The sequence below is a fragment of the Rhinolophus sinicus genome, linkage group LG02, assembly GCF_036562045.2.
Source record: "Rhinolophus sinicus isolate RSC01 linkage group LG02, ASM3656204v1, whole genome shotgun sequence".
Lineage (NCBI taxonomy): Eukaryota > Metazoa > Chordata > Mammalia > Chiroptera > Rhinolophidae > Rhinolophus > Rhinolophus sinicus.
The window spans coordinates 49,787,523-49,813,527 of NC_133752.1; the positions used below are offsets into that span (position 1 = coordinate 49,787,523).

Here is a 26,005-nt window from a genome sequence, read left to right on the forward strand (position 1 = left end):
ATGTCCGCCTGGGTTTTTTAAGATATCATGTTTCCCCAAAAATAAGACCTCGCTGGACAATCAGCTCTAATACGTCTTTTGGAGCAAAAATTAATATAAGACCCAGTCTTATTTTACTATAAGACCCGGTCTTATATAATATAATCAATATAATATAATATAATGTAATGTAATGTAATGTAATATAATACAATATAATATAGACTGGGTCTTATATTAATTTTTGCTCCAAAAGATGCATTAGAGCTGATTGTCCGGTTAGGTGTTATTTTCGGGGAAACATGGTAATTTCAAGGGTTCTCTTTTGCTCTATTCCGTCAGAACGGTCATGCCTTTGGCCAAAATGGACAAGTCATGCCTTGTTATCTTTGTTTGAGGATCAGCAGGACTTTTGCCAGATGCTGCAAACAAGATCTTGATCATCAAAAACAATCTTCTTAAAATTGGGGCTTAAACATTTGAAACTCCCTTTCTCTTTCTTCTGCGGAGGATGTATGTATGTACTGGGCAGGGGGCGATAGTGGGAGAGGTGGAGGTACTTTTAGTCTGAAAAGATGTCTCTCTGCTCTTGTCTTTGGGTTTTCCCAGAGACCTCTTTTAAGTAGGGTTTAAGGCTTTCAGTTCTTTCAGTTGAAATCTGCTGTTATTACACAGGAGCCCTCTTGACATGGAGGTAAAGGGAGAGCGTTCTCTGGTCCTATGGTTAGGGGTCAGTCTTTTGGGGAACCTGAGCTGAATGTTTCCCTCCCCCTTAGGTCAACCAGGCTTTGGTAAAACCTAGTTGATTAGGCTCTGGTAAAGCAGTTTCTCTTGAGGACAGGTCTTGCTAAGGAGCACAGAGAGCTTTGCAATTACCTCTCTCCTTTTCCTCTGGAAGAACAAGGGGATTTTTCTCAGCTGTTCATGGCGAGAACCTGGTAGGGCTCCTGGAGGTAAAATTCTTGAAAGTGTGGAGCCCCCTAGGACTGGGCCCTCTAGGGGTTTTTAATTTTCAGGCTTGTCCACACTAAGCCTCCAGCAACTCAACACTGACAGCTTCAAGTGTTCCTACCCTCCTGGCGCCAGCTGCAGGCTCTGGCTCCTGGGCCTCTGTGTCCAGTAGGCTGTGATTCTCTGTAACTGCCTGTTAGTCTCTCTGCTTTTCAGGGCAGCAGTTTGCCTGTGACCTCAATTCTCTGATGGATCTAAGAAGAGTTGTTGACTTTCAGTTTGTTTGGCTTTTTTGTCTTGTTGAGTGGATAGGAGTTGACTACTTCCAAGCTCGTTACATGTCAGACCAGGAAGTAGAAGTTACAGTGTGATTTGTAAATAGCACATGATAATGGGCCATGAGCTTTGGCAGGTAAAGAACAACAAAAACAACAATGTTTGAGTGCTAACCACGTACCAGCACTTCATTAAGTACGTTGCCATCTGATAATACCCCTATAAAGTAGACACTGTTATTTTCCTCATTTGATAGGTGAGAAAATGAAAAGAAAGAGGCTACATGACCTGACCGAGGGTGTACAGATTTAAGTGACAGAAGGGGGATTCAAGCACAGGCGGCTTCACTCCAGCACTCACCCTCTCACTGATGCTCTAATGCCTCTCCCAGGGTCAAAATGTATATTTATCCTTTCATTTTGCAAATACCTGTGCTAAGCATTGTTCCCAGCGCTGGAGAACAAGACAGGCTAGGTCCCTGTCCTCATAACATATATATTACAGACAGAGAGAAAGCAAGTAAGTAAACAAAAGAATGTGAAGAATTTAAGCACAGCGATGTGATAAAGGGTGACAGGGAGGTGGCTTCTGTAGATACGATGGTCAGAGAAGACCTTGCCGAGGGGGTGACATGATTGCTGAGACCTGAGGGAGAGAACAGGTGGGGAAGAACATTCCATGCAGAAGGAGGAGCCAAAACAAAGGGGAGCAAGTATGGTGTGTTCAAGGAAGAGACGGATGGGTGGTCAGTGGGGCTGGTCCACGTGAGTGTGGGAGACGGTTGTGGAAGAGGCCAGAGACCTGTGGTGGGGACAGGGGCCGCACCAGTGCAGGGTGGTCAGACATAGCAAGGAGTTTGGGTATTTTCCTAAAAGCCATGGGAAGGCATTGTAAGGTTGTCAGCAAGGGAGCGACGTGGCTTCATACATTTCAATGGCACAAGGAAACCTCAGACCACAGTCATGAGACCCTAGAGATTCTGTGCCAGATTCAGGATCATGGAGCAATCGCCAAGCCTGGGTTTCTGTGGATGTGCCCATTGAAGAGGGAGGCTGGGACATTAGGCAGTGCTCTCGAGGATGACGCTGGGTGTCAGCAGCAGCATGGGGTGGCCCTGGGTTAGAAGGAGAACCAAACACTGGCACACTACTGCAGGCTCGAGAATCCTGAACCTCACATGGCTCTTGTGCAGGTTCTAACTTTCACTGCAGACATCCTGTTTCAGTGTTGGCCGCCTCTCGTAACCACAGGCCTAAGCTTCAGATGCCCGACCTTTCTTCTGCATGTCAGAAACAGGTTTGCCTTCCTCTTTTTAGGATGGGTGGATGTGGTTGGTTTCCTCCTCCTGGGTAAACAGGCAGCAGCAGAAGTGGTCCTGACCCTGAGGCCCCGAGAAGCCTTCCCTGTGTGGTTCTGGAAGAGAGTTTGCACGCCATGCCTCACAGTGTCTCCTTCCACAGCATTTGGCCCTCCTGGAACAATTAGAAATCGAGTGGAAAGGACAAAGACTTGGCTGTCTTTGAGCAACTTCTCTGCTCATGATGATGTGACTTACGGATTCATTAAAGCATTATTGTTATATACGTACAACTTTGTAACTCCAGTATTGGCAGGATACTTTGACAGATGACAGGACGGAGGTTGTTAGTATGTGGTGTGTGTGTGTGTGTGAGAGAGAGAGAGAGAGAGAGAGAGAGAGAGAGAGAAAGAGAGAGAAGAGAAACTCTCCCGAGCCTGCTATATTTTCCATATGTACTTACCTGACAGGAATACATTTTCTACCAATAAAAATGTACCTTTTAAAGTAGAGATTTAAATGGCTCCACCATCCCCTGCCCCCACCGCCCCCAAGATGCCTCACTTCCTTCTTTGTTGTGGATCTAGGTAAGTGAAAGCAGGTGAGGTGAGTGAAATCACTTGAAAGGAATGAAAGGTGATAGCCTGAGGTAGCCTGAGAAAAGACAGTAGTAATTCTATATAGATGGACACACCAACCATTAGGGCTAGTCTGTCTCTCATGCTGCCCTCCACAAATATAGCAGAAACATGCAGATGTTTTACTCTTTGTGCAACAGATGTGTTCCTTAGCTTTTCAAAGTGATTAAATTTTTATAAACAAAAAAATACATACTGTAAAGTCACAGAAAGTTTTTATTTAAAGAAATACTTGTTAGAGTAGAGGGTTTTTCTATAAACAGATAACTACTAGATTTTATATGTTAATTTGGCTCCACATTTATATTGAAAAAAAAAAGATGCACTTGTTTAAGATGAATTCCACATGCAGTCCTGTCAATTTGGAAGCTATTCGGCAACATATTTTCAAGGTAAATGTTTCATTCTGCCTCTTTTCATAAATCTTTAGAAGTGCTCAGACAGGGCACGTCGTTAACCCTGCTCTCTCCCTTGCCAATATCTTCCTTTCCTAGAACCACAGAAGGTTAGAGCTGGAGGACCTTAGAAGCCAAGTCTCATTACTTTTCTAACAACTGAAGAAACTAAGGCCTGAACTTATGTCTGTTTATTTTTCCACATTGTCTCCAAAAATGTTCATGGGTGTTGAAGGACACTGTTACAATGCAATTCCTTGACAAGCTATTTCTTCCTGAACCTGCCACCAACGATTTACACTGAGATAGCACATTGTCACTGCTTATTCTTTATTCCATTGCTCTCCTGCCAGACAGTCTTATGTTGCTGCTTTCTAGGTTTCCCAACCCACTGATTCTTTTGCATTTTGGGTGATTTCTCTCCCAGCTGCCTTCATTTGCATTTTTCTTAAATGAGACCACATTGTGATAATTTCTATTCATATTTCTAACCTTTTTAGATGCATCTGTGTTATTTCTCTGTTCTCAAAGATGTCTGCAGCACCTCTTAATTTGGTGCCAACCAACAATGTTATTAACAAAATGTGTGTGCCTTGTTCCCAGTCATTAATGAAGACGCTAAATAAAACTACTAGATCTAACAGATACATTGGGGCCTTCCATTAGCTGCCTTCCCCCGCCCCCGCCCCCTCATTAGCTATTGAGCTGTTTTTCATCTCTGGTCCTTGCTTATCAAAGTTCAGGCTTTTCATTCATCCTGTCCTAGTTCCTACTAGTGCCAACTATAGGTCTTGTCACAGGAATATTTCAGGGATGCTATTTTATATGCTTTATTAAGCTCCAACGATACAATAGCTGCAGGAGTCATCGAGTCAACAATTTTAATTAATGGTCAGATTTACAGAGTTTCATATGCCAGAGGAAGTTTCTAGCCTTGCTTTTAGAAATTCTATCAGAAGGCAGACACATTTTATTATCTTCATCTTCTCCTATTGATTCTTCCACAGCCTTTTGTATAAATCTGCTAGTCAATTCCTTTTGAATGTTAGGTGCATAAACTACTACATGCTCATGAGGAACACAGACATGTATAGGAAATGACCCTTGTCATGAAGAGCTTACGATCTGATGGAGCTGGCCAGACTTATGGGCAATAAAGAGGGACTCTTACAAGACAATGTGGAGTTAAATTACTCCAAAGCTCCGTACTGCCTCTTAGGGCTACAGAAATATGAATATGGGCTAGGGTATTAGGATAAAGCCTAATGCACAAGGGCAGTTTTGAGCTGAACTTTGAAAGGTGAACAAGGTTTGCGTGGGCAAGGAAGAAGGGGAGAAGATAGGGGAAACACTTGAGCAAAGATAAGAGAGGGGAATGATCATGACATACTGTATGGGGTCCCTGCATGGTAGAGTCAGTCTGATTGAAAAAGGATACTGATGGCGTGTAGTGCGTTGCAAATCCAGGTACCTGTGTGACATCTCTCACTGGATGTCTCTTATGCATCTCAAAATCATTGTGCCCCAAACCAAAGCTGTGACTCTACCGTCTCTCCCCAAACTGTTTCTCTCCTAGTTTTCCCCACCAAAAATCTGGGAGTCACCCACGGTTTCTCCATTTCCCTAATCATTTAGGGAATGATTCTCCATTTCCTGTCCCTCAGGAAATTTCAGTGCTTTGAAGTTCTGTGCCAGGAAACACTAGGGACAAAGACCACATATATTATTTATTATGTCATAATACCTCTCAGACTTCATCTGGCACCACTCTTGCCCTAGCTCCATGCACCCAACACACTGGACTTCTCTTAGTACCTGGACTGCACCAAATCCATCTGTCTACTGAGACAATTCCCTCTTTCTCCCTCACTCCCACCCGACTCTTTTTAACCTAAAGATTACCTGATGAGAAAGTCTTTGCCTTGCTCAATGCCCCCCCCCTTGTTTTCCCACATACTTATTTGCTTCATACCACTAATACCAGCCTGAAATGATGTTGACTTCATTTACTTTATGTTTGTCTCCTCCATAAAATATAAATTCCTTGAGGATATAACCACTTGACTGTCCTGTTTCTTCTTTATCTCCTAGCACATACCCACCGTCAGTAAATATTTGTCAAATTGAAAAACAAAGTGGGAAAGATAAGAATGATTAGGCCAGTTGAAGCTCTTTGATTGCCAAGAAGAAGTGTTTAGACTTGATGAGAAAAGTAACATGGAAAACTTGTCAGATAATAAGCAAGGGAATGATAGGTATTTGAGGGTGGGGGTATGAACATGGGAAGTATGGTCTCAGTATCCCAAAAGTATTGCAGAGGGGCAAGGACTAGAGGCAGGAGGCTTTAGAAGGCTGTTACAGGAATCCAGGTCAACTGATGAAATCCTGAACAAGGATAGTGGGGTAAAAATGGAGTGGAAGGGGAAAATCAGATTTTTAAAGAAAGATGCCCTTGACTTTTTTCTTTTCCGTTTTTTTTTTTTAAGATTTTATTGGGGAAGGGGAACAGGACTTTATTGGGGAACAGTATGTATTTCCAGGCCTTTTTTTCCAAGTCAAGTTGTTATCCTTTTAATCTTAGTTGTGGAGGGTGCCGTTCAGCTTCAAGTTGTTGTCCTTTCAGTCTTAGTTGTGGAGGGCGCAGCTCAGCTCCAGGTCCAGTTGCCATTGCTAGTTGCAGGGGGCGCAGCCCACCATCCCTTGGGGGAGTCGAGGAATCGAACTGGCAACCTTGTGGTTGAGAGGACGCGCTCCAACCACTGAGCCATCTGGGAGGCAGCTAAGCTCAAGGTGCCATGTTCAATCTTAGTTGCAGCGGGCAGAGCCCACCATCCCTTGCGGGACTCGAGGAGTTGAACTGGCAACCTTGTGGTTAAGAGCCCACTGACCCATGTGGGAATTGAACCAGCAGCCTTCGGTTTTAGGAGCACAGAGCTCTAACCGCCTGAGCCACTGGGCCGGCCCCTTTTTAGTTTTAACTTTTTATTTTTAAATAATTTTAAACTTACAAAAATACCATGAAGAACTGTATACCTTTACCCAGATTCACTAGTTATTAACATATTGCCTCATTTCCTTTATTATTCTTTTTCTCTCCATATGTGTGTATATACATTTTTCTGTTATTTTTTTCTGAATCATTTAATGGTAAGTTATAAACATTATGCCTTTTCATCCCTAAATACTTCAGCGTGTATTTCCTAATAAAGACCTTTCATATGAACACAGTACACATGTACCAAAATCAGAAAAATTAATTTTAATACAATACTACATCCACGATCCTAGTCCAGGAACCAATTCAGGATCCTACACTGCAATGAGCTGTAATATCTCTTTAGTCTCTTTTCATCTGGAATAGTTCCTCAGTCTTTCTTTGATTTTATGATGTTGACATTTTTGAAATGTACAGACCAATCAGTTGTTTTGTAGAATGCTCCTCATTTTTAGTTTGCTCACATTTCCTCACAACTATACCCAGATTGTGCATTTTTGGCAGGAATTAATGATCTTGTGTCCTGAGAATCAAACAAGAGGCACAGGATAGCGCTTTGTCATATTGGTGGTATGAACTTTGGTCACTTGGTTCAGGTGGTGTCTACCCTGGTTTCCTCACTGTAAGATTACTATTTTTCCTTTTTTAATAATTAAGGAGTAATTTATGCTGAGATACTATGAGCTGTGAAAATTTGTTTCATCAATCTTTTACATAGTAGTTTTTGCAGAAATATTGGTGATTCTTGCTTGAATCAGTTATTGCCATGACATCCACAAAAATGATGATTTTCTAACTCCATAATTTCTTCTACATTTGTTGGTTGGCTTGCTTGCTTATTTATTTATTTTTTTATTTATTTATTATGGGCTCATGGAATCTTATTTTATTAAATGGATTTTAGTCCATTGCTGTTAGTATTCATCTTAATGCCCCAAATTATTAATCAAATTACCCCATTTTGTTCACTGGAAAGCAATACAAGTGGACTCATATCCTTTTTGACATGTTGCCATCATTTTAAGAGCAGTCCCTTACTTTCTGGCACAACAAAATATACCAAGTTCCTCATGTGTTTTTCTTCTGCCCTAGTTCTGGCATCAGTCTTTTCACCAAAGAGTGCTGACTCCTTTTAGGGGGAAATGGTACTTAAAAACCAAGATCTGGGAGTGAGGTGGGTCCATTGCTTCTGGGCTGTCATTGTTTTCTAGGCCCTTTCTTCCCTGAAATGTTGATTCGTTGAGTGAAGGAGATGTAGCTAAGGAGACAACAATGATCACATTACTGGCCAAAAAACCCTCCAAAACCCAAACTGGGAAGATTCACAGAAGGCTAGCTTGTCTACCAAAAGGACTATCCAAGCCATTTTCAAAATGTGTGTTAAAAATGTGTTTTATAAAAATATGTCTTATTCAAATACATTCTCATTGTAAGAGATTTACACAATTGAGTAATAAAAGAAAATATGAAACACCCCTTTCCTTCCTTGCAATTTTTAAATGTTGTCAAATACTTTTTAAACCACTAAAGTTGGATTTTCAATACTTGCACAGCTTCTAAAACCTCCTAAGGCCAAGGGCCACGTGAAGGATAGACAGCAGGTGGGGACATGTTCTCCTGAAACTTCAGTTTGCCAGGTAGTATAGACTATTGCCAGGCCTTTTCTGGGGACTTTCTGGGCTCTTCTGACAGATTGCCAGTGTTATCTGGGGGGAAATCAGTGCTGACCCAGTACCAACAATGGGGAAAGCACCGAATGTTCTTTACTGTTTAAAGAGTGCAATGTTGGCATCTGAACTGGAGTAGATTATATTCAGGCTCCAGAGACTGAAAGAAAGTCTATTTCAAATGAGCCTCATGGTCCCTACAGACTGGAGTCAGCAGTGTCATTCCCTCGTTGACCCCCTTGGTGCAATGACTCTTGTCCCAGACCAGATGCCATTCACTCACAAGACACACACATTCTAGTCTAAAACCTACCTGTTCAAGCTGACAAGTCATTCCTGCTCCTAGTTTCTTTTTCACTATTGACTGGAAACAAAGATGTATTATGAATACAAGTGGAATTCCCTTTGGCTATGTTTTGAGGCCATCTGGTAAATTTCCCCTTTTGGAATCTTTAGCAGCCACACAACTGAGTTAGGGGAGAGAACAAGCACATTGGTGTCTGGTCAAAAACAAGCATGTGTTTGTAGCTAGGCTGGAGGAAAGCCCATCAATGGTTCTGGTCTCACCTCTGTTGACTGGGATGAGCTAATGCTGTTTACATTTCGCTTTTACTTTGCTAACTAATGGGAATTGTGTGGGCCTTAATAGACAGTTTCCCCTATGGCTATTTAGAGGACTAGACTCGAATTTTCTGAACAGAAGAGGAAGGGAAAATTACTGATGGAGTGGGTGGTTTCATAATCTGCTTCAGTGGAGTTTTTGAGATTGATTACCTTTGCTCAAGTCCCAGATAATACTCAAAGGCTGTACTTATGGACAAAAATCACCACATGATCAATTTCAATTTCTACAGTCTCAGCAGGGACCCTGTGTAGGACATTATCTATCATAGAGAGTGAAGTAATAAAGGTACAAGACACAGGATGGGTTTAAGCAAGGGCACTGTCACACAGGTTGAACTGTGCTTGACTAGTGCTAATAAGAACAAAGATGGAAGAAGGGGGACGTAAACATATATAACTGACTGGATTACTAGATGAATCTTACTGTTTCACAGAGATTTTCCTAATGTGGGGCTGATGGCAGAAGCTGGGTTGTTTTGATTCAGGAGCATAGAAACATAAAAAAATTTTTGTTTCCCCATATTACAAAAGAAAAACTTGTTTATTATAAAAAATTTTTAAATACAAACTAAAAGAAAAAATTTAAAAAATCACCCACCATCTCACTTCCTAGAGAAAACCACTATAAACAGGTTGACATATAATTCCTTTATTTTCCCTATGCCCAAAAACGTATTTTTTTTTAAATGGATTCATACTTTACCTATATTTCGAAAAAACGAAAACTACTTTTTACTTAACTACTTTCCCGCTCCTCTCTCCGTGTCAATACTGCAATATCTTTTTTGTTAATTAGCCTTTTGCATACAAAACCAACAGATGTTCTTGTTGAAAATTTCAGAGTATAAGATAAAATGTAAAAGTATTTCTCTGCATCTCCTACCTCCCAGTCTCACTCCCCTGAGGTAACCCTAAGAGTTTTTTTTCTTAATATTTTTCTCCAGAAGATGTTTATACTCATACACACACACACACACACACACACACACACACAGAGTATTGAATTAATATATCACACAGTACTCAATCAAATCCTGTAATGTGAAAATTCAGGGGTTTTCCACATTTTCACTGCAGTGACTAGCCTTATGGTTAAAATTTTACACACAGCTGTTTTTATTTCCTTAAGATAAATTCATTTTGCCTTAAGATAAATTTCCTTAAGATAAAGACAATGAATTGTTAGATTTTAGATATGCAGAATTTTAACCCTTTTGATATGTGCAGTCCATATTTGCCCTTCACATGGTTTGTGCCAATTTCATACTCTCACTGGTAAGCAACATTGAAATTTTAAAAACTTTTAAAAGTATAACACACATATAAAAAAATGTCCAAGCCATGAGTTAGACCTGCACTATCCAATATGGTGGCCACTAACTACATGTGGCTACTGAGCACTTGAAATGTGGCTAGTCCAATTGAGGTGTGCTAGAAATGTAAAATACACACCCAATTTCAAAGAATTGGTACAGAAAAAAATAATGTAAAATATTGCATCAATAATTTATACTAATAATATATTGAAATGATATTTTGGATATGTTATGTTAAGTAAAATATATTATTAAAACTAATTTTACTTGTTTCTTTTTACTTTTTTAATGTGGCTACTAGAAAAATATTTTTAAAGAATTTTATTAAAATATAGCTAACATAAAATATTATATTAGTTTCAGGTGTCCACTATAGTTACTCAGCATTTATATACCTAAAGAAGTGATCACCATAAGTTCAGCAACCATTTGACACTGTACCATGCTATCACAATATTAACTGTATTCCCTATGTAATGCTGTACATTACATCCCCATGACTTATTTATTTTATATCTGGAAATTTAAACCTCTTATTCCCCTTCACCTTCCCCCCACCCTTTTACCCAATTGCAGTTGACAGTCAATATTATTTTATATTAATTTCAGGTGTTTAGCATAATGGTTAGACATTTACATAATTTAAGAAATGATGCCCCTGACTTGTCTAGTATCCACCTGGCACCATACATAGTTATTACCATATTTTTTACTATATTCCCTATGCTTTACTTTACATCCCCATGACTATTTTGTAACTATCAATTTACCTCTTAATCCCTTCATGTTTTTCACCCTGTCCCCCAAACCCTTTTTCATCTATCAGCCCAATAAATCTAGCACCTATCTGACACCATACATAGTTATTACAGTATAATTAATGGTATTCTTTATGCTATACCCTACGTCCCCATGACTATTTCATAACAACCTATTTCTATTTCTTAATCCCTTACCCTTTTCACTCACCCCCATCTCCCCTCCCATGCGGCAATCATCAAAATGTTTTCTGTATCTATGAGTTTGTTTCTGTTTTATTTATTTGTTTGTTTTGTTCTTTAGAATCCACATGTAAGTGAAATCACATTGCATCTGTCTTTCTCTGTCTGACATACTTCACTCAGCATAATACCCTTCATGTCCATCCATGCCACCACAGATGGCAAGAACCCATTCCCTTACATGGCCGAGCTATATTTCATTGTATATGTGTATCACCTACTCTTTATACAGTCATCCATCCACGGACACCCAGGCTGCCTCCACATTTTGGCCATTGTAAACAATGCTGCAATGAACATATGGATGCACACATCCCCTCAAAGTAGCATTTTGGGTTTCATCAGATAAATACCCAGAAGTGGGATTACTGGGTAGTTCTTTGTCTCTTATTATAGCCTTTGTTTTAAAGTCTGTTTTGTCTGGTGTTGCTATGCCAGCTTTTCAATTTTTTTTTTCCATTCTTATGAAATATCTTTTCCCATCCTTTTACTTTCAGTCTGTGTGTGTCTTTTGATCTGAAGTGAGTCTCTTGTAGGCAGCATATGTAAGGGTCTTGTTGTCTTATGCATTCAGCCACCCTTTCTTTTGCTTGGAGCATTTAATCCATTTATATTTAAAGTAATTGCTGATTGATATGTAGTTGTTGCCATTTTATTATTCATATTTTAAATTTTTTTTTTTATCTTAAAAAAGTTCCTCTAAGATTCCTTGCAATATTGGTTTGGGAAGTTCTTTATCTCTCCTTCAATTCTAAATGATAGCTTTGCTGGATAGAATAATTTTAGTTATAAATATTGGCTTTTCATTACTTTGAATATTTCATGGCAATTCTTTCTGGCCTGCAAAGTTTCTGTTGAGAAATCAGCTGACCGTCTTATGGGAGCTCCCTTGTAGGTAACTAACTGCTTTTCTTTTGCTGCTTTTGAGATTCTTGCTTTGTCTTTAACCTTTGGCATTTTAATTATGATGTGTCTGGGTGTGGGCCTCTTTGGGTTAATCTTGTTTGGGACTTTCTGTACTTCCTGGGCTTGTGTTTCTATTTCCTTCGCCAGGTTAGGGAAGTTTTCTGTCATTATTTCTTCAAATAAGTTTTCAATTCCTTTCTCCCTCTCTTCTCTTTCTGGTACCCCAGAAAGATGCAAATGTTGGTGTACTTGATGTTCTCCCACAGTTCCCTTAAACTGTCCTCATTTTTTTTGATTCTTTTTGTTTTTGCTGTTCTGATTGGGTGTTCTACTACCTTTATTTCTAAATTGCTGATTCGAACCTCTGCGTCATCTACTGTATTGTTGATTGCCTCTAATGTATTCTCCATTTCTTTTATTGTATTCTTTATTTATGCCTGGTTCTTTTTTGTTTTCTGTCGCCACTTTTATGTTTCCTATCTCTTTGTCGAAGTTCTCCTTGAGATCACTGAACGTTCTTATAACCACTGGAACTCTGCATCTGGTAGATTGCTTGTTTCCATTTTGTTTAGTTCTTTTTCTGGAGCTTTGTTCTGTTCTTTTTGGGGGGACATGTATCTTTGTCTTCCCATTTTCGCTGCTTCCCTCTGTTTCTATGTATTAGATAGGGCTGCTATGTCTCCCAGTCTTAGTAGAGTAGCTTTATGTAGTAGGTGTGCTGTGGGGCCCAGTGGTACAGTCTCCCTGGTCAATTGAACCAGGTGCTCTGGGTGTGTCCCTTGTGTGGGTTGTGTGTGCCCTCCTGTTGTAGTTGAGCCTTGGTTGCTATTTGCATGTCGGTGGGAGGGATTGACCCTTGGGCTGATTGGTTGTGAGGACTGGCCGTGACTACAGTGGAGAAGCTGTTTTTCAAGGTCTGACCCTATAGAGCAGGACTTGCTTTAGCAGGGCTCTGTTGCCTGCCCAGTCTGCCCTTTGGGTGTGTCATACTGGAGGCAGTCAGGTGATGCTCTGGCTTGGTCCAAAGCTGGCCACCTGGCATGCTGGCCCCGGAGCCTCCTGGGAGGGACCCCACCACAGGCCACATTCAGCTGCAGTCTGTGCCCTGCCCAGGGCTACCTGGCATGAACCACAAGGCAATCCACAGATGACTGCCTGGGCTTGGATGTGCCTTGAGAGTCCAAGCCATCAACTGAGGCTGGCTGCCACTAGTGCCAAGCTTGGGGCTACTCAGCAAGATGTACAGGACATGCTGAAGCCAGATGCTGTTTGATTTAGTTTTGTGAACCTTTGAGAGATTTTAGGAAAGTCCACAGCATGAGCCAAGACAGGCCATTCATATGAAAAAGCCACTGGAAGCAGTTGGGTGGGGTGGAGTCTAAGGGAATCATCAGGGCCTGGTGAACGAATGGGTGTTAGCCAGGTTGATGGAGACTGAGATATGGTGGTCAATTGCATCTTCATGCCTGGCAGGCGGGAGGGCTTAGCAAAAAAACAGTAGTTTCTGCCAGCACTTTTGTCTGGGAGGAAGCTGCCCCTCCAGCTCTTGCCCTGAAACCAGACAATTCAGTTCCCCTCGGTATGTCCCTGGCAGCTTTCAAGCTGCTGCCTCAGTGCTGGAGCTCAGAGTGAGTGAGTACGTCAGTGAGTAAGTGGGAGCACAGTTCCTTTAAGAGGATCACCTGGGCCTCTAGTCACCCTCCGTCTCAACCACAGTCTCTGCTGGTTCCCACAGCCAGAAGTTATGAGGACTTTTCACCTTGGAATTCTGAGCTGGGGAGCTGGGTGTGGGGCTGGGCCCCCTTGCTCCTCTGGGGGGTACCTCTGCAGCTGATACATTTCTCCTGATTTTTAATGGTCACACGTGGTATGGGAGAAGCCCGTTCCACATCTCCACCATTCTTATCAGTCTTGGGGTGGCTTCTTCTGTATGTCATTAGTGGTAGGATTTCAGTTCAGCTAGACTTGGGTGATTCTCAATGATAGTTGTTTTGTAGTTTAATTGTATTTTTGATGTGGTCATGAGAGAAAGGAAGCACAGTGTTTACCTACTCTACCATTTTGACTGGAAATTCCTAGAAAAATTTAATTACATATGAGGCTTGTATTATATTTCTCTTGGAGATCACAAAGTAGGACTTGGTATGACTCCTCAGATAATAAAACCTACCACCTGAACTATACTCCTGATCTGCTCTCTTCTTCTCTTCCTCCACCTGAATGATCGATAAACATGTGAGTATCTACTTATGAAGGTAATGAGGTTGTATATTAAGACTATGATCTTACCAGAACCAACTGTTAAGTATAAACTCTAAGTTGCAAATTGAATGATTTGTTATTGATTTATTAGAATGTGTAAGTCGTTAAGCTTCAGGAGTTGCTGCTGAGTTCAACATCATGGCCACTATCAAAACATGCACACAGGATATGAACAGATGGAGTATACGTATTTGAGAGTCAGCTCATTGTTGGAAGTTCACCATCTCTCTGTGCATCTTTTTTTTTTTTCCATTTCCTTGAAGCGAGGATGATGGAGTGCTGCAAATAGTTTCAGACAAGAGTAAACAGCACTATGTACACACAGGGAGGAGGAGAGATTACCAGTATATTGCCAGGGCTATGGCAGTGGCTACAGGATGTTTCCTCTCACTCCCCACCTCTGCAGAGAGGTTTGCTTAGCCATCTCTCCCTCCTCATCAGCCCTCAGCTTTCCTTTTCATACATGTTGACTGTACCAAACACACCCTAGGTACCCACAGCTATTCATCAAATACAAATGCTATTCACAGATTGGCTCCCACTCTCAATCACTCTAGGATAGAAGCAAAATGCAGATAAATAGAAAGAAAAAGACCCCTGGGTGAGCCTATGAATCTTGTTCCCTTTCTGCCCTGTTGTTGACTTACATCTTGTTCTTTGAGTCACTTTTTCACTGGACTCAGCTTTAGAGTTAAAAACAAAACAATAACAAAGGATTAAAAGAAATACATCTTCAAGTATTTTTGGCTCGATTGTGTGCTCAATCATTTGGAATGTGGCCAAAACCCTTGCTTCATTCCACTGTCGCAGTCAAAGTGGCTTTTGTCGGCAAGGTATCCAGGTAAGAGGAATTAAAATAAATAAATATCTCTGTTCCAACTTGTCTTCATCATCATTCTTTTGTTGTTGTGTTACGCTTAATTTTGTGAGAATAATGTTTCTAGTCCTTTGGAATTCTCTACTTAGAGTTTTTATAAAATTGTACTGTGATAAATTAAGGAATCGATCTTTTAACGAGAAAAATGAGAGTTCTTTATATAAGAACCCCCCTCCCCTCCCCCCAAAAATGGAGAATAAGGTAACTCTCTCACTGAAAAGAGTGTGGACTAAGAACCAAAGTTGAGCCATCTTTGTTCCATTATTGTTTTGACTTAGATGAACTTGAGTAAATGTCTTCTAAGCCTTAATTTTCCTTCTGTGAACTGGGGAAAGAGGCTTCCCCTTTCTTTGTATGTTCAGATGGGCATTGCAATAAAAGCAGTAAACTAATGCAAAAGGAATAAATTATTTTAGCCGGCAATGGTCTTGTCTGACATTTGAAATTTCTTCCCAACTCCAGATTCTGTGATTCCAAATAATAAATGCTTTCACTTTTTCCAACTACTGTGTTTAAATACACTGGTAAAATCTAAAGACCTCTTTCTTATGGTAAGCCAAGCTATAATGTTTGCCTTACACAGACTGCTAAGCACCTCTTTTCTCTCTTTACATTCAAGCTGAGCATATACTTCTTAGGGTCTTCCTACCTCCCGCCTCTCTGTCCCATTAACCAGGGGTAAAGCAAATTTTGAAAAGTTTTCAGTGGTGCTATAGATGAACAAGGTTGTGTAGCCTTTCAGTAGCATGTGGTGAGCGAGAGAAACCAAAACCTCTATGAACCCTTTTTTGATTAAAAGAACTATTAGAATTTTGATAATAAAACAGTCTCCTCTCTTCTCATCAGCAGGATGAAGCCAATATATGTGAAATGGCAGATTCCTAATAAAAACATGACTAAGTACTGAATAGTATGGTATGAAAAACTATCGCCATATTTTTTAAAGAAACGGGCTTATATACTATATAAATTTATTTTTATTTTCAGGTTAATTTTCTTATCACAGACATTACTTCAAGCCTGATTTGTCTTCTCAGTGTTTTAAAAATATTATCAAATAGAAAACAGCATAAATTGAAAGTTTATGGATATCACTGGCCCATGGGTATAGATAAGGTTTAATTAATAATAGCCTAAATGCCATTGGTTCTTGCCCTCTGATAGCTCACCCAGGACCTCCAGCCCCCTGACACCCTCCCATGTCTCCCATCATGAGAGGGTCAACAGGATGTGTTCCCCATGTGTGCCTGAGCCCTACCCTTTCTATGGGTTTCGCAGAATCTGCTGGACTCTGATGCTTCTCCTTCCTTGGGCAGGAGAGTCTCTTGATATCCAACAAGTACTGCCTGCCATTCAGGCATTGCTGCTTCTTCACATGGTGGTTATAGCCAAATATGTCAGTTTGCCCAAGAAGCCAAAGTTTCCTCCACTCCCTTTCTGTGACACTATTAGAGCAGTCCGCAAGTAGTATTATTTGTGTCTTGGTATTTTGCAGAGGTTTGATGAAATAGCTGTGTAGGTTTTTACTTACTGGCTTCCTGATCTCCACAAGTTGGACATGAAGGCCATTGGACAGGGGGAGGAAGGGCAGAGAGGTCCAGGCCAAAAACCAACCCCCTTTTATACTCAAGGTTGCCCCTCTTCTCTGACAACCAAGACTTGTCCTGAGACTGAATCTCTCTTTTCTTGACATTAATGATTGCCCTGGAGACTTTAATAGCTTCCACCAGAACTTTCTTTCAGGTTTCCCCTCCAGTTCAATCAATAAGCCTGAACTTCCTGCAGTGGTCATATCCCAAACACATGCTAAGATCCCTACTAAGTGACGATTTACTCTTGTTTAGTTGCAGATCACCCCCGACCAACCCCAAGGATTAAGTTGGAGGTTGAGAGGTTGTGGGTTGAGGACGGGAGCAAAGTGGAAGGCAGTGGTCAGGATGGGGGTTGGGAGCAGGGGAAGGCTGAGAAGCTTTCAAGAAGGTGCCAGGGTGCTTTGTCTCTTCACTCAGGGTCTGCATTCCCTCTACAGAACGACATCTTCGAGTGGGCCAGGGACCACCGCGTCCACCACAAGTACTCGGAGACTGACGCTGACCCCCACAATGCCCGTCGGGGCTTCTTCTTTTCCCACATCGGGTGGCTGTTTGTTCGCAAGCATCAAGATGTCATTGAGAAGGGGAGAAAGCTTGACTTCACTGACCTGCTGGATGACCCTGTGGTCCGGTTTCAGAGAAAGTAAGTGGAGGGACACCACAGAGTTGTCCCTCAGGGGACAGGACCAAGAGACAGAGAGCGCATGGGATACAGTAATATCCCCAAGTAGTTCTCCTCACAGCACTTATCCTGATGATTTTGTCTTCTTATTAGGATTTCTCTCTGTTTATTCATTTCCTTATCCTCATTAAGTTTTCCCTGTTCACACATTTGGTTTTAATTTTAATTTGAAGTGGATTTCCTTTCAGCCCAATGTCATTCCCTTCAGACCAATCCGCACAGCTAATTTCATGAAATCTGTTTCTGTAGTTCCTCACTCCCCCTTTGTGTTTCACTGGGGTGGTGAGGAGGGCAGGAAGGATTGGCTGTATTTTAGCGGTACACCTGACTCCAGCAGGACTGAATTCTCTCCAGGTATCGGGCTCTGTTCTCCTGGAATTCTCTTGTAGTGAAGTCTACCCTCCCTTCACTCCCAGAGGTATTACACCAGTAGGTTTCTGTGCAGAGAAAATGTGACCATGTAACAGAGAGCCTCAAAGTGCTTGTGCACTAATGGTGTCAGCAGGGCATATTCAGTCATTTGCAGGGTGAATCTACTTTCAATAAGCACATGGCGAAAGGTTGCCTATAATTGTGCTGGGAAGTAGACAGCAACCAGTGTTCACCTTTTAACTAAGCATTAAGCAGACATGCACTGTATCCATGTTGGTCTAGGTCTGCAAAGTTGGCCACTATAAGAGCATTTATAAATGAGCCTGTTGCCCCAAAGCAATGGATTTATGTTTTATAGTCAAAACTCAACATGGTGTCCCAAAGAGGGACAATTTATGGGTGACCCTCTGGCTAGAGTCTTGAGATAATATGGTGAACAAGTGGTTACTGGGGACCATTTCCACTGGCAAGCAGGACTCATTTGAGGACTTATCCAAATAGAATCTCCTAAAAATGGAAATGGAGGCTGTGCCTTGTCTGGCATAAAGAGATCCTTGCATGAAACAATGTATGGCTTAGAAATATGCTCATTTTCCTCTCTGCCTTTCCTTTTACATTGGAGTGGGCAGTATGGCATAGTGAGAAAACAGTGGACCATGGATACAGGCTGACCAGGATCAAACTCTGTGGCTCCTCCACGTACCAGCAAAATGGGAGTAATAGTAGTACCTATCTCCTGCAGTTTTTGTGAGGACATAATGAAAAAATGCCTAGCACGTAGTAAGAGCTTAGATCAGTGATTATTATTATTACATATGCAGTTGCTACTCCAGAGCTGTCCATGTTTTTCCATCCCCCGCTTCTACTGATTGTACCACAGGGTCTTCTCTCTGGTCCTCAATACAGATCTTGCAGGTGGACACACCCAGTATCAATAGCCAAAAGTTTTATAGCAAAAAATAATAAGATGTTTTCGATGAACAATTAAATGATTTATTTATTTTGACTTTTCACCACGAGAATTAAATATTAAAGGTCATTAAAGAAAATCTGTAAAATTCAGAAACATAGAAAGAAAATCACTCACACACTCCTAACACGTAAGCACAGCCACTACTAATATCCTGTAGTATATATTTCTACAGTATATGCATATATTTGATGTATTTTACATGATGACAGTCATACTGCATGTGTAATTTATGTCTCACCTTTTGACTTCAGATTATATTGTAGGCACATTGTCCAAAGCTGCATCTGTTTATCGGTTGAGTGTCATAGTTTATTTATCCATCACTTTGTGATTGGATATGTATGTCATTTCCAACTTTGTGATATAAATAATGTTGCTATACAATTAACAATGCTTTGGGACCGTCAGACCTTATATTAATTTGAAGAGCTCAGATGAGAAGGCCAAGGATCTTCTATTTTATTAATGAGAACTCAGCTGAGTACAATAGTCTGGGTTTCTCTGACCTTAAAACTGGAAGTTCTTTTCATCTTTCAGGTCTTGGCTTAGAAGTCAGCTCCTTCCATAGGACTTCTCTCACCCTCCCCAGCCTACAGTGTCGGCTAGGAGACCCCTGTCTGGACTACCCTATTATAGCACTCCTTTTACTAGGGTATAATTGTCTGTAAATTAATTTGTGGGTTCCCTGTTAGGCTGCAAATTCTGGGGGGACAGAGACCAATCTTTAAGGTTGTATCCTCCGCATTGATTCCTTGCAGGAGCTCAGTGATATATATGAAATAATAATATGAGTGGATGGTTTCTGGTAGTTACAACCCCTTTTGGTCACTGGATTGGTGATGAAAGATGTTCTCAGGGAACATGCTGAAATAGTCTTTGTTCTTCTGCCTGCATTTAGAAATAGTTTTTGGACATATGTACCATGAGCACACACCTAAGGAATCAGATTACCACATTTTTTAAGAGAAAGGTGAAAAAACTTCCAGTTTTAAGGTCAGAGAAACCCAGACTATTATACTCAGCTGAGTTCTCATTAATAAAATAGAAGATCTTTGGCCTCCTTACAAAACGTGGTAACACTGCAGGATAGGGAGAGTGAGAGAAGGCCTATGGAAGGAGGTAACTTCTAAGCCAAGACCGGAAAGATGAGAAGAAGTTAGATGAGGGTCGGGGAAAAGATATTTAAGATATCTCTCATTTCATAGTATTACATAGAGCTATTGAACTTTAGAACTAGGAGAGACCTTATAAATCTTTTAGCCCATGCCTTCCATTTTTTCCTATAAGAAACGAATAAAAAAATGTAGATAGAAAGTTGGGAATAGAAGTACTTTCTTAGTCTGTTTGGGCTGCTGTAACAAAAATACCATTGACTGGGCGGCTTACACAACAAATATTTATTTCTCATAGTTTTAGAGGCTGGATGTCCAAGATCAAAACACCAGTAAATTTGGTGTCTGGTGATAGCTCTCTTCCTGGTTCATAGACCATCCTCTTGCTGTGTCCTCACATGGCAGAAGGAGCAAGGAAGCTCTCTGGGGTCTCTTTTGTAGGTCACTAATCCCATTCATGAGGCCTCTACCCTCAGACCTAATCCCCCCACAAAGGCCCCACCTCCTAACCCCATTGCACTGGGATTCGGTTTCAACAGAGGAATTTGGGGCGGGGGATGGTACATGAATATTCAGTCTGTATCAAGTACCTATTAATTCATTATCTGATCAATTTCTTTTGATTATGCCTTGTAGTTTGAAAGGGGCTACACTAGTTCTCTGAAGTGGGGTGAACAGTCACGTCCTTTGGTAATTATCCAGCCTAGAGAACATAGAGATCCTTAATCCAAAATAAGGCTTAAAATCGCTGAACTAAAGGAAAAGAGCTTCCAGGATACACAGAGAAGGTGCAACAGTTTGGGTATTTTCACATCCGTGAAGCCAGCTTTATCGGTCCTTCCAGGCAGACCATGTAGAGGAAACAGGTTCCTCAAGGAATGAATCTTTGGAGGGTGGGTCTGTCATCAGTGGCATTGCCACATCACGTCTCAGTCCTTGCTACCTCAGGCTTCCAGGGTAACAGACAAAGGTACCCAGCTTGTTTGGGACCCAGTCCTGTGTCATCTCAGTGGCACATCTTCTAGAGTTCCTCTCTTGGGCAGAATTCCCACCTGCTCCCCTAGATTCTCTGAGGGCAACACTCCCTGTTTCAGTTTTGGTGGCTGGGGTGTGCCACTTCCTCCCAGGGTGCACTGTTTTTATAAACAGTTCCAGCTAAGTGTCAGGTGGAGAGTTTCCTCAAAGAGGCAAATGTGTAAATGATGGAGACCAAGGATGTAGAGTCTCCTCCTTCATTCAGTACACTAACACTAACATTAATATTGCAGTGGATTGATACACTTGCTTAGCCATCCCAATGACAGTTCACCGAAAGAAAAGCTTGCCAGAGAGCCAGACTTGATCAATTTTTCATTATACAGTCTCACAAAGAGAGAAGATAGTGTCATTAAGATAACAGGAAAACAGCACAGTTCAAGTTGTAGTCCCAGGCTTTTCCTCTAAGAGCTAATCTTACCAAGGCTGTTTTAACAATAGTTAACTGGACTACTTTAAGTTTTGCTCTACCGTCAGGTTGCGAATTAAAAAAGAGAAGGATTAGGAAGTGAGGGGGAGAGAAGCTAGTGGTATTACATTTAGAACCTGGCAACTTGGGCCCCTGCCCTAGGTCCTGTACCATCAAAGGCCATGCTTCTCCCAGCAGGGAGACCACAGGGCAAAGGAACATGCCACCTGGAACCTGCCCCCACTTCTAGACCATGACTTGGAGTCCTAGGATCCTGGAATTTTCTGCCCAGATGGCTCTGAGCCCATCTTCAGAGCTTACATCAGCCTGTCTGGGGCTCTGTGCTCCTGGTGGAAACTGTGTGTACCCTAGTCCTGAAGAGTGGATAAGGAACAGTGTTAGCCTGTGGATGAGCTTAGAAGTGTGAGCTGAGATGTCCACACAAAGCAGACAGAGCTAGGGGTGGGAAGAGAAGGGGCCAAGCGGGCCGCAGGGTAGGTGCCTCTACCTCTGCCCTTGGCTGTGCTCTGCCAATGTTGGGGTGAGCCTAAAAGGGAGCTACTCAGAAGGTTGACAGTGGGTCTATCAGTTACAATTGTGTTTGGCTTAAACAAGATGAAAGTTTATTTCTCACTAATGTAAAATAATTGTGGAGGTCTGGAGTATGGTGGCAACACACAGTCAATAGAAAACAGTATTCTTTTATCTTTCTGCTCCACCATCCTTAGCTTGAGGCTGTCATTCTTTCACTTTATTGTTCAAGGTGACCACTAGTGCTCTAACCAGAAGGAAGTTGGGAATGAGGATGGCATGACACCACTCAGTTGAGTCAGTCACCTCCAGGAAGCTTTCCCAGAAGACACACATACCCTATCCACTTACCTCTCCATTGACCATATCTGCACTCAAGGGAAACTGGGAAGTGTAGTCTTCTTGGTTAATATATTCACCCTTGAGTAAAAGCCTGGTTTTATTTCTATTGAGGGAAGGGTGAATAGATATGGGGTAAGCAATTAGCAGTCTCTGCCATAGTTCCTTAATTGTTCTGCCTTGAGCAAAATGATTGGCTGTCACGTTACTCAGTCTTAGAACATTTTTGTGAAGCAAGTGAGTAGCCTCTCTGCCTCCCTTTAGTGAACAGAAACTAGAATCTCAAATCCTTTTTCTGAGATGACAGAATGAGAATCAGATCCAGAGGCTGTTTCTCCTAATGCTTTGCTTATCCCATTGATTCCTATCTTAGATAAGAAATTCCTTTAGAAGAAGTATGCATTTTTGAAGTAGTTGAGGAGGATGCTAGTCTAGTGCAGAAACATGAACACAAGGTCCTGGCCTCATCACCATGGTGATGGGATAAACTATGAGAAAATGGATGGAAAGATTCAGAAGAGTGAAGTGTTTCTGTTTTGGTGCCCTGGGAAGAGATGAAAATGTATAAATCTTGTCACTCCAGGAAGACACTTGAATCTTTCTGAAGCCTGTTGTATCTCAATCTGTTATCATTAGTCTTATTTTTTTTAAATGAGCATGACATCTCTCAGTGATACCCTCACTTTTATGACTTTGTGTCATTCTTTTCTGTCTAAGCCCCAGGTGACCACTATTTCTCTGTTGGTGACCACCACATAGCCAGAGCTGAGCAGTCAGATAATTGACTCATCTTCATTTCTCTACACACCACCCCCAGCTTCATCTTCCACTTGGGGGATCCCCTAGGGAGTGGGATGAATCATCTGGAGATCCACAGTCAGCCTGACTCCATGTCCCTTGACCCAATCTCTTGGATCAGTCTTCTATGTTGGTCTCTTGGGGTGTCTCTCTGTGATGAGTCCATTTTCCCTGGGGCTTTCCCAATTGTTCTGTTAACAGAACAATTCTTGTCTAGATATTAGTGACTTTGAATGTCTGAGCTCATGACAGGCCTTGATGGGTTAGTTGTAGTTTGTGGAAAATTCTATAGAAACAATCCCCAAAGGAGAGGCCCTAGATGATGAGACATTCAAACATCTAAACATGTGGGTGAGATTTGGAGACAGACATGGAGGCAGAGCCTTTTAAGCATGGCTACCCTCTGCCACTCCTTTGCTCATCAGTTGCTATTTGTCTGACCACTGCCTGTTTCACTTGGATCCTCGATGGTCCTGCAACAGCAAACCCTAACTGGCCCCAAGGTGAGCATCGCACAGCCGTGCTGTAAGCAGAGCCCAACTCTCTGGTATCCTCTCTGCCAACTCATACCTGAATAATGGAAGCCACGAGGCACATGGCATTTCTTAGGGGACTCAGCTTCCTAATCTTTTTTGCACGTATCACTTTTCATACAACCCCTGTGTTTTGAGCACCCACTATATACCAGACATTGTTCTCGGTGCTGGGGATTGGACATTGAATAAGAGAACCAGATTCTGGAGGTATTGTTCTTTCTTTCTGGAGTTCCAGTTTGGGTTTGGGAATGTGAGGAAGGGAGCCCTACCACACATCTGTCCCCTGCCTGCTGGGGCCTCTCTCCACAGACACCTTTGCTGCTCCCCATTCCATCTCTCCTGTTACTCAGTCCCTGCCTCACAAATCTGATTTTGGTTCACTCTCTCTTGCCTATTTGCCTCTTTCTGTCCCCACATTCTGGTGTCCTGCCAAATGGCTTTGTTCCTCCCTTTGTGTCCTTCTCTGCACGGGGACATTTTCCCTCATCTGTCACACCATGTTCTCAATGCCATGATATTCTTCCTCTCACCCAGCTTTATTAGAGAATGAGAGCCATTTAGCTAGTGCTCAGGCAGACTCTTTATTTATGAATTTATGAATTTATGTATGTATGTATGTATATGTATGTAGACGGGGAGATGAGGGTTGTTTTGTATTGTATTCTCTTCTCACTTCATTGTCTTGCTCTGATTTGCCTTTTTATAAGTTCCCAGTATGTGTAAATATTCCCTCTCTTTGAATCTTATCTTCCATTTTTGAGGGGCAGTCTACCTTTGGCTAACAGCTTTAGCCCTGGAATCTTCTCTTCCATTCTGCCCTCACCACAAACTGTTGCATTTTATCCTGGTTCCATAAAAATTTTGAGAATGAAATACTTTTTTTAAAAAAACAGTTTCCCCTGCATCCAATTGCAATTGTCAAAAATTAAAATTGTGAATTTCTAAGTTCCAAGGACATGATAAAACTCAACTAAAGAGGTGTGAGCTATGTTTAAAGATCTCTTTTGTTAAAAGTCAATGGAAGAGGTAAAACATCCTTTAACTACTCATATTAAACCTTTGGCCTTTCTAAAGAGACTCTGATTGCTATAGCCAAACAACTGAATTATACTCTGGAGTACAGTACAGAGATGATTCAATATTGAGGTTGCAGCATCAACACCCAAATTTCCCTACATTCGTGGTTTAAAATGTAGGGCAGGGGAGAAACCAGTGTGGGATAAAATTCAACAGCTTATTTTGACTTTTTAAAAATTCCCAAGTCAAAATGTCATTTTTTTTTTGCCTTTGTATGTGGTACTTTTCCTAGCAGAACTTTGGAAGAACCTGCCTCTCTCTCTCTCTCCCTCTCCCTCTCCCTCTCCCTCTCCCTCTCCCTCTCCAGTCTCTCTCTGTAAAAGTAAGATACACCAGCTGCATTAGCAGTAATTTTCTTTCCCCACATTGACCATCCCTTTGTATGTATGAAATTCCCCTGGCAGGATGAAGAGACAGTTTCTCAAATGTCTGGAACTTGAATACTTCACTCGTTGGCATATTAGACATATTAATCAACAGGTCAATGGATGCTGGAACTGCTGTTTGTAAAGTGTTGTCTTAGCTTCATTGTTGATGGCAATAAAGGCATCTTCATGCATCTCTGATACACTCCAGTAGCCAATAATAGCTGCCATTTATTAACTGCCTGCTATGTATTTACATTATGTCTTTACACACATTATCTCTGATCCTTTCAATAACTCTGTCATGTAGATGGTGGACCTGGATTCTAGACTTCAATCTAAATATTTTGGCTCCGCATGACCTCGATTAACTATTTCAAAAAAGAACAGCATATGTTTGTACTAAATTATTCTTTCTCTAGTAAGATATTACTTTATTACCAAAGCTGAGATAAAATCTTAGCTGGTTTTAATGTAAAGTTTAAATAATGTATAGATGTCAAAGTGAGATTAGATTTTATAAAAGACATTTTGGTACAAGTAGATATCATTATCACTGATATTTAGATATTGTCAATTCCTGGCTCTCTTTCTAGACCATGTAGAGCTTCTAATATTTTCTTGGAATAAACAGTTCTTCAAGACATGTATATGGCTCTAGCTCCAAGGCTTCAAGCAGTAGTGAGAACATCAACAACACTTATAAGAGGCTTCTGTTTAATCCTTATTTATTCTCAAAGAAGTTGCCATTGGCTTATGCATCAGAGAAAGGGCACTTACTTTTCATCTTTCCATTGTCTCTTCTTTATCACATAGTAGGGAAAAAAAAAACCAGAGAAAACTTTTCATAATAGAAAATTAATTTTCTGTTATTACTTCTTCCAACAATTACCTTATAAAATTTCTCTAACCTCAGAGCTCTTGAAATCTGTACATTATCTTTTAAAAGTATTTAAGCAGAGTATAAGAATAAAATTCTATTTTTAGTACAAAGTGTAAT

The 26,005-nt window shown here is 41.1% G+C and overlaps 1 protein-coding gene across 2 annotated transcripts in view; it reads left to right on the forward strand.

The window, feature by feature from the left end:
• Positions 1-26,005, forward strand: part of SCD5 (stearoyl-CoA desaturase 5) — a 143,230-nt gene that overhangs the window by 86,147 nt on the left and 31,078 nt on the right. Inside the window, exon 3 of one of the 2 annotated variants that reach the window (XM_019731353.2) lies at positions 17,214-17,419. In XM_019731353.2, coding sequence (XP_019586912.2) covers positions 17,214-17,419 — 206 coding nt within the window. Of the gene's footprint in view, positions 1-17,193; positions 17,420-26,005 lie in introns of both variants that reach the window. The other variant, XM_074324282.1, reaches the window with a different exon arrangement.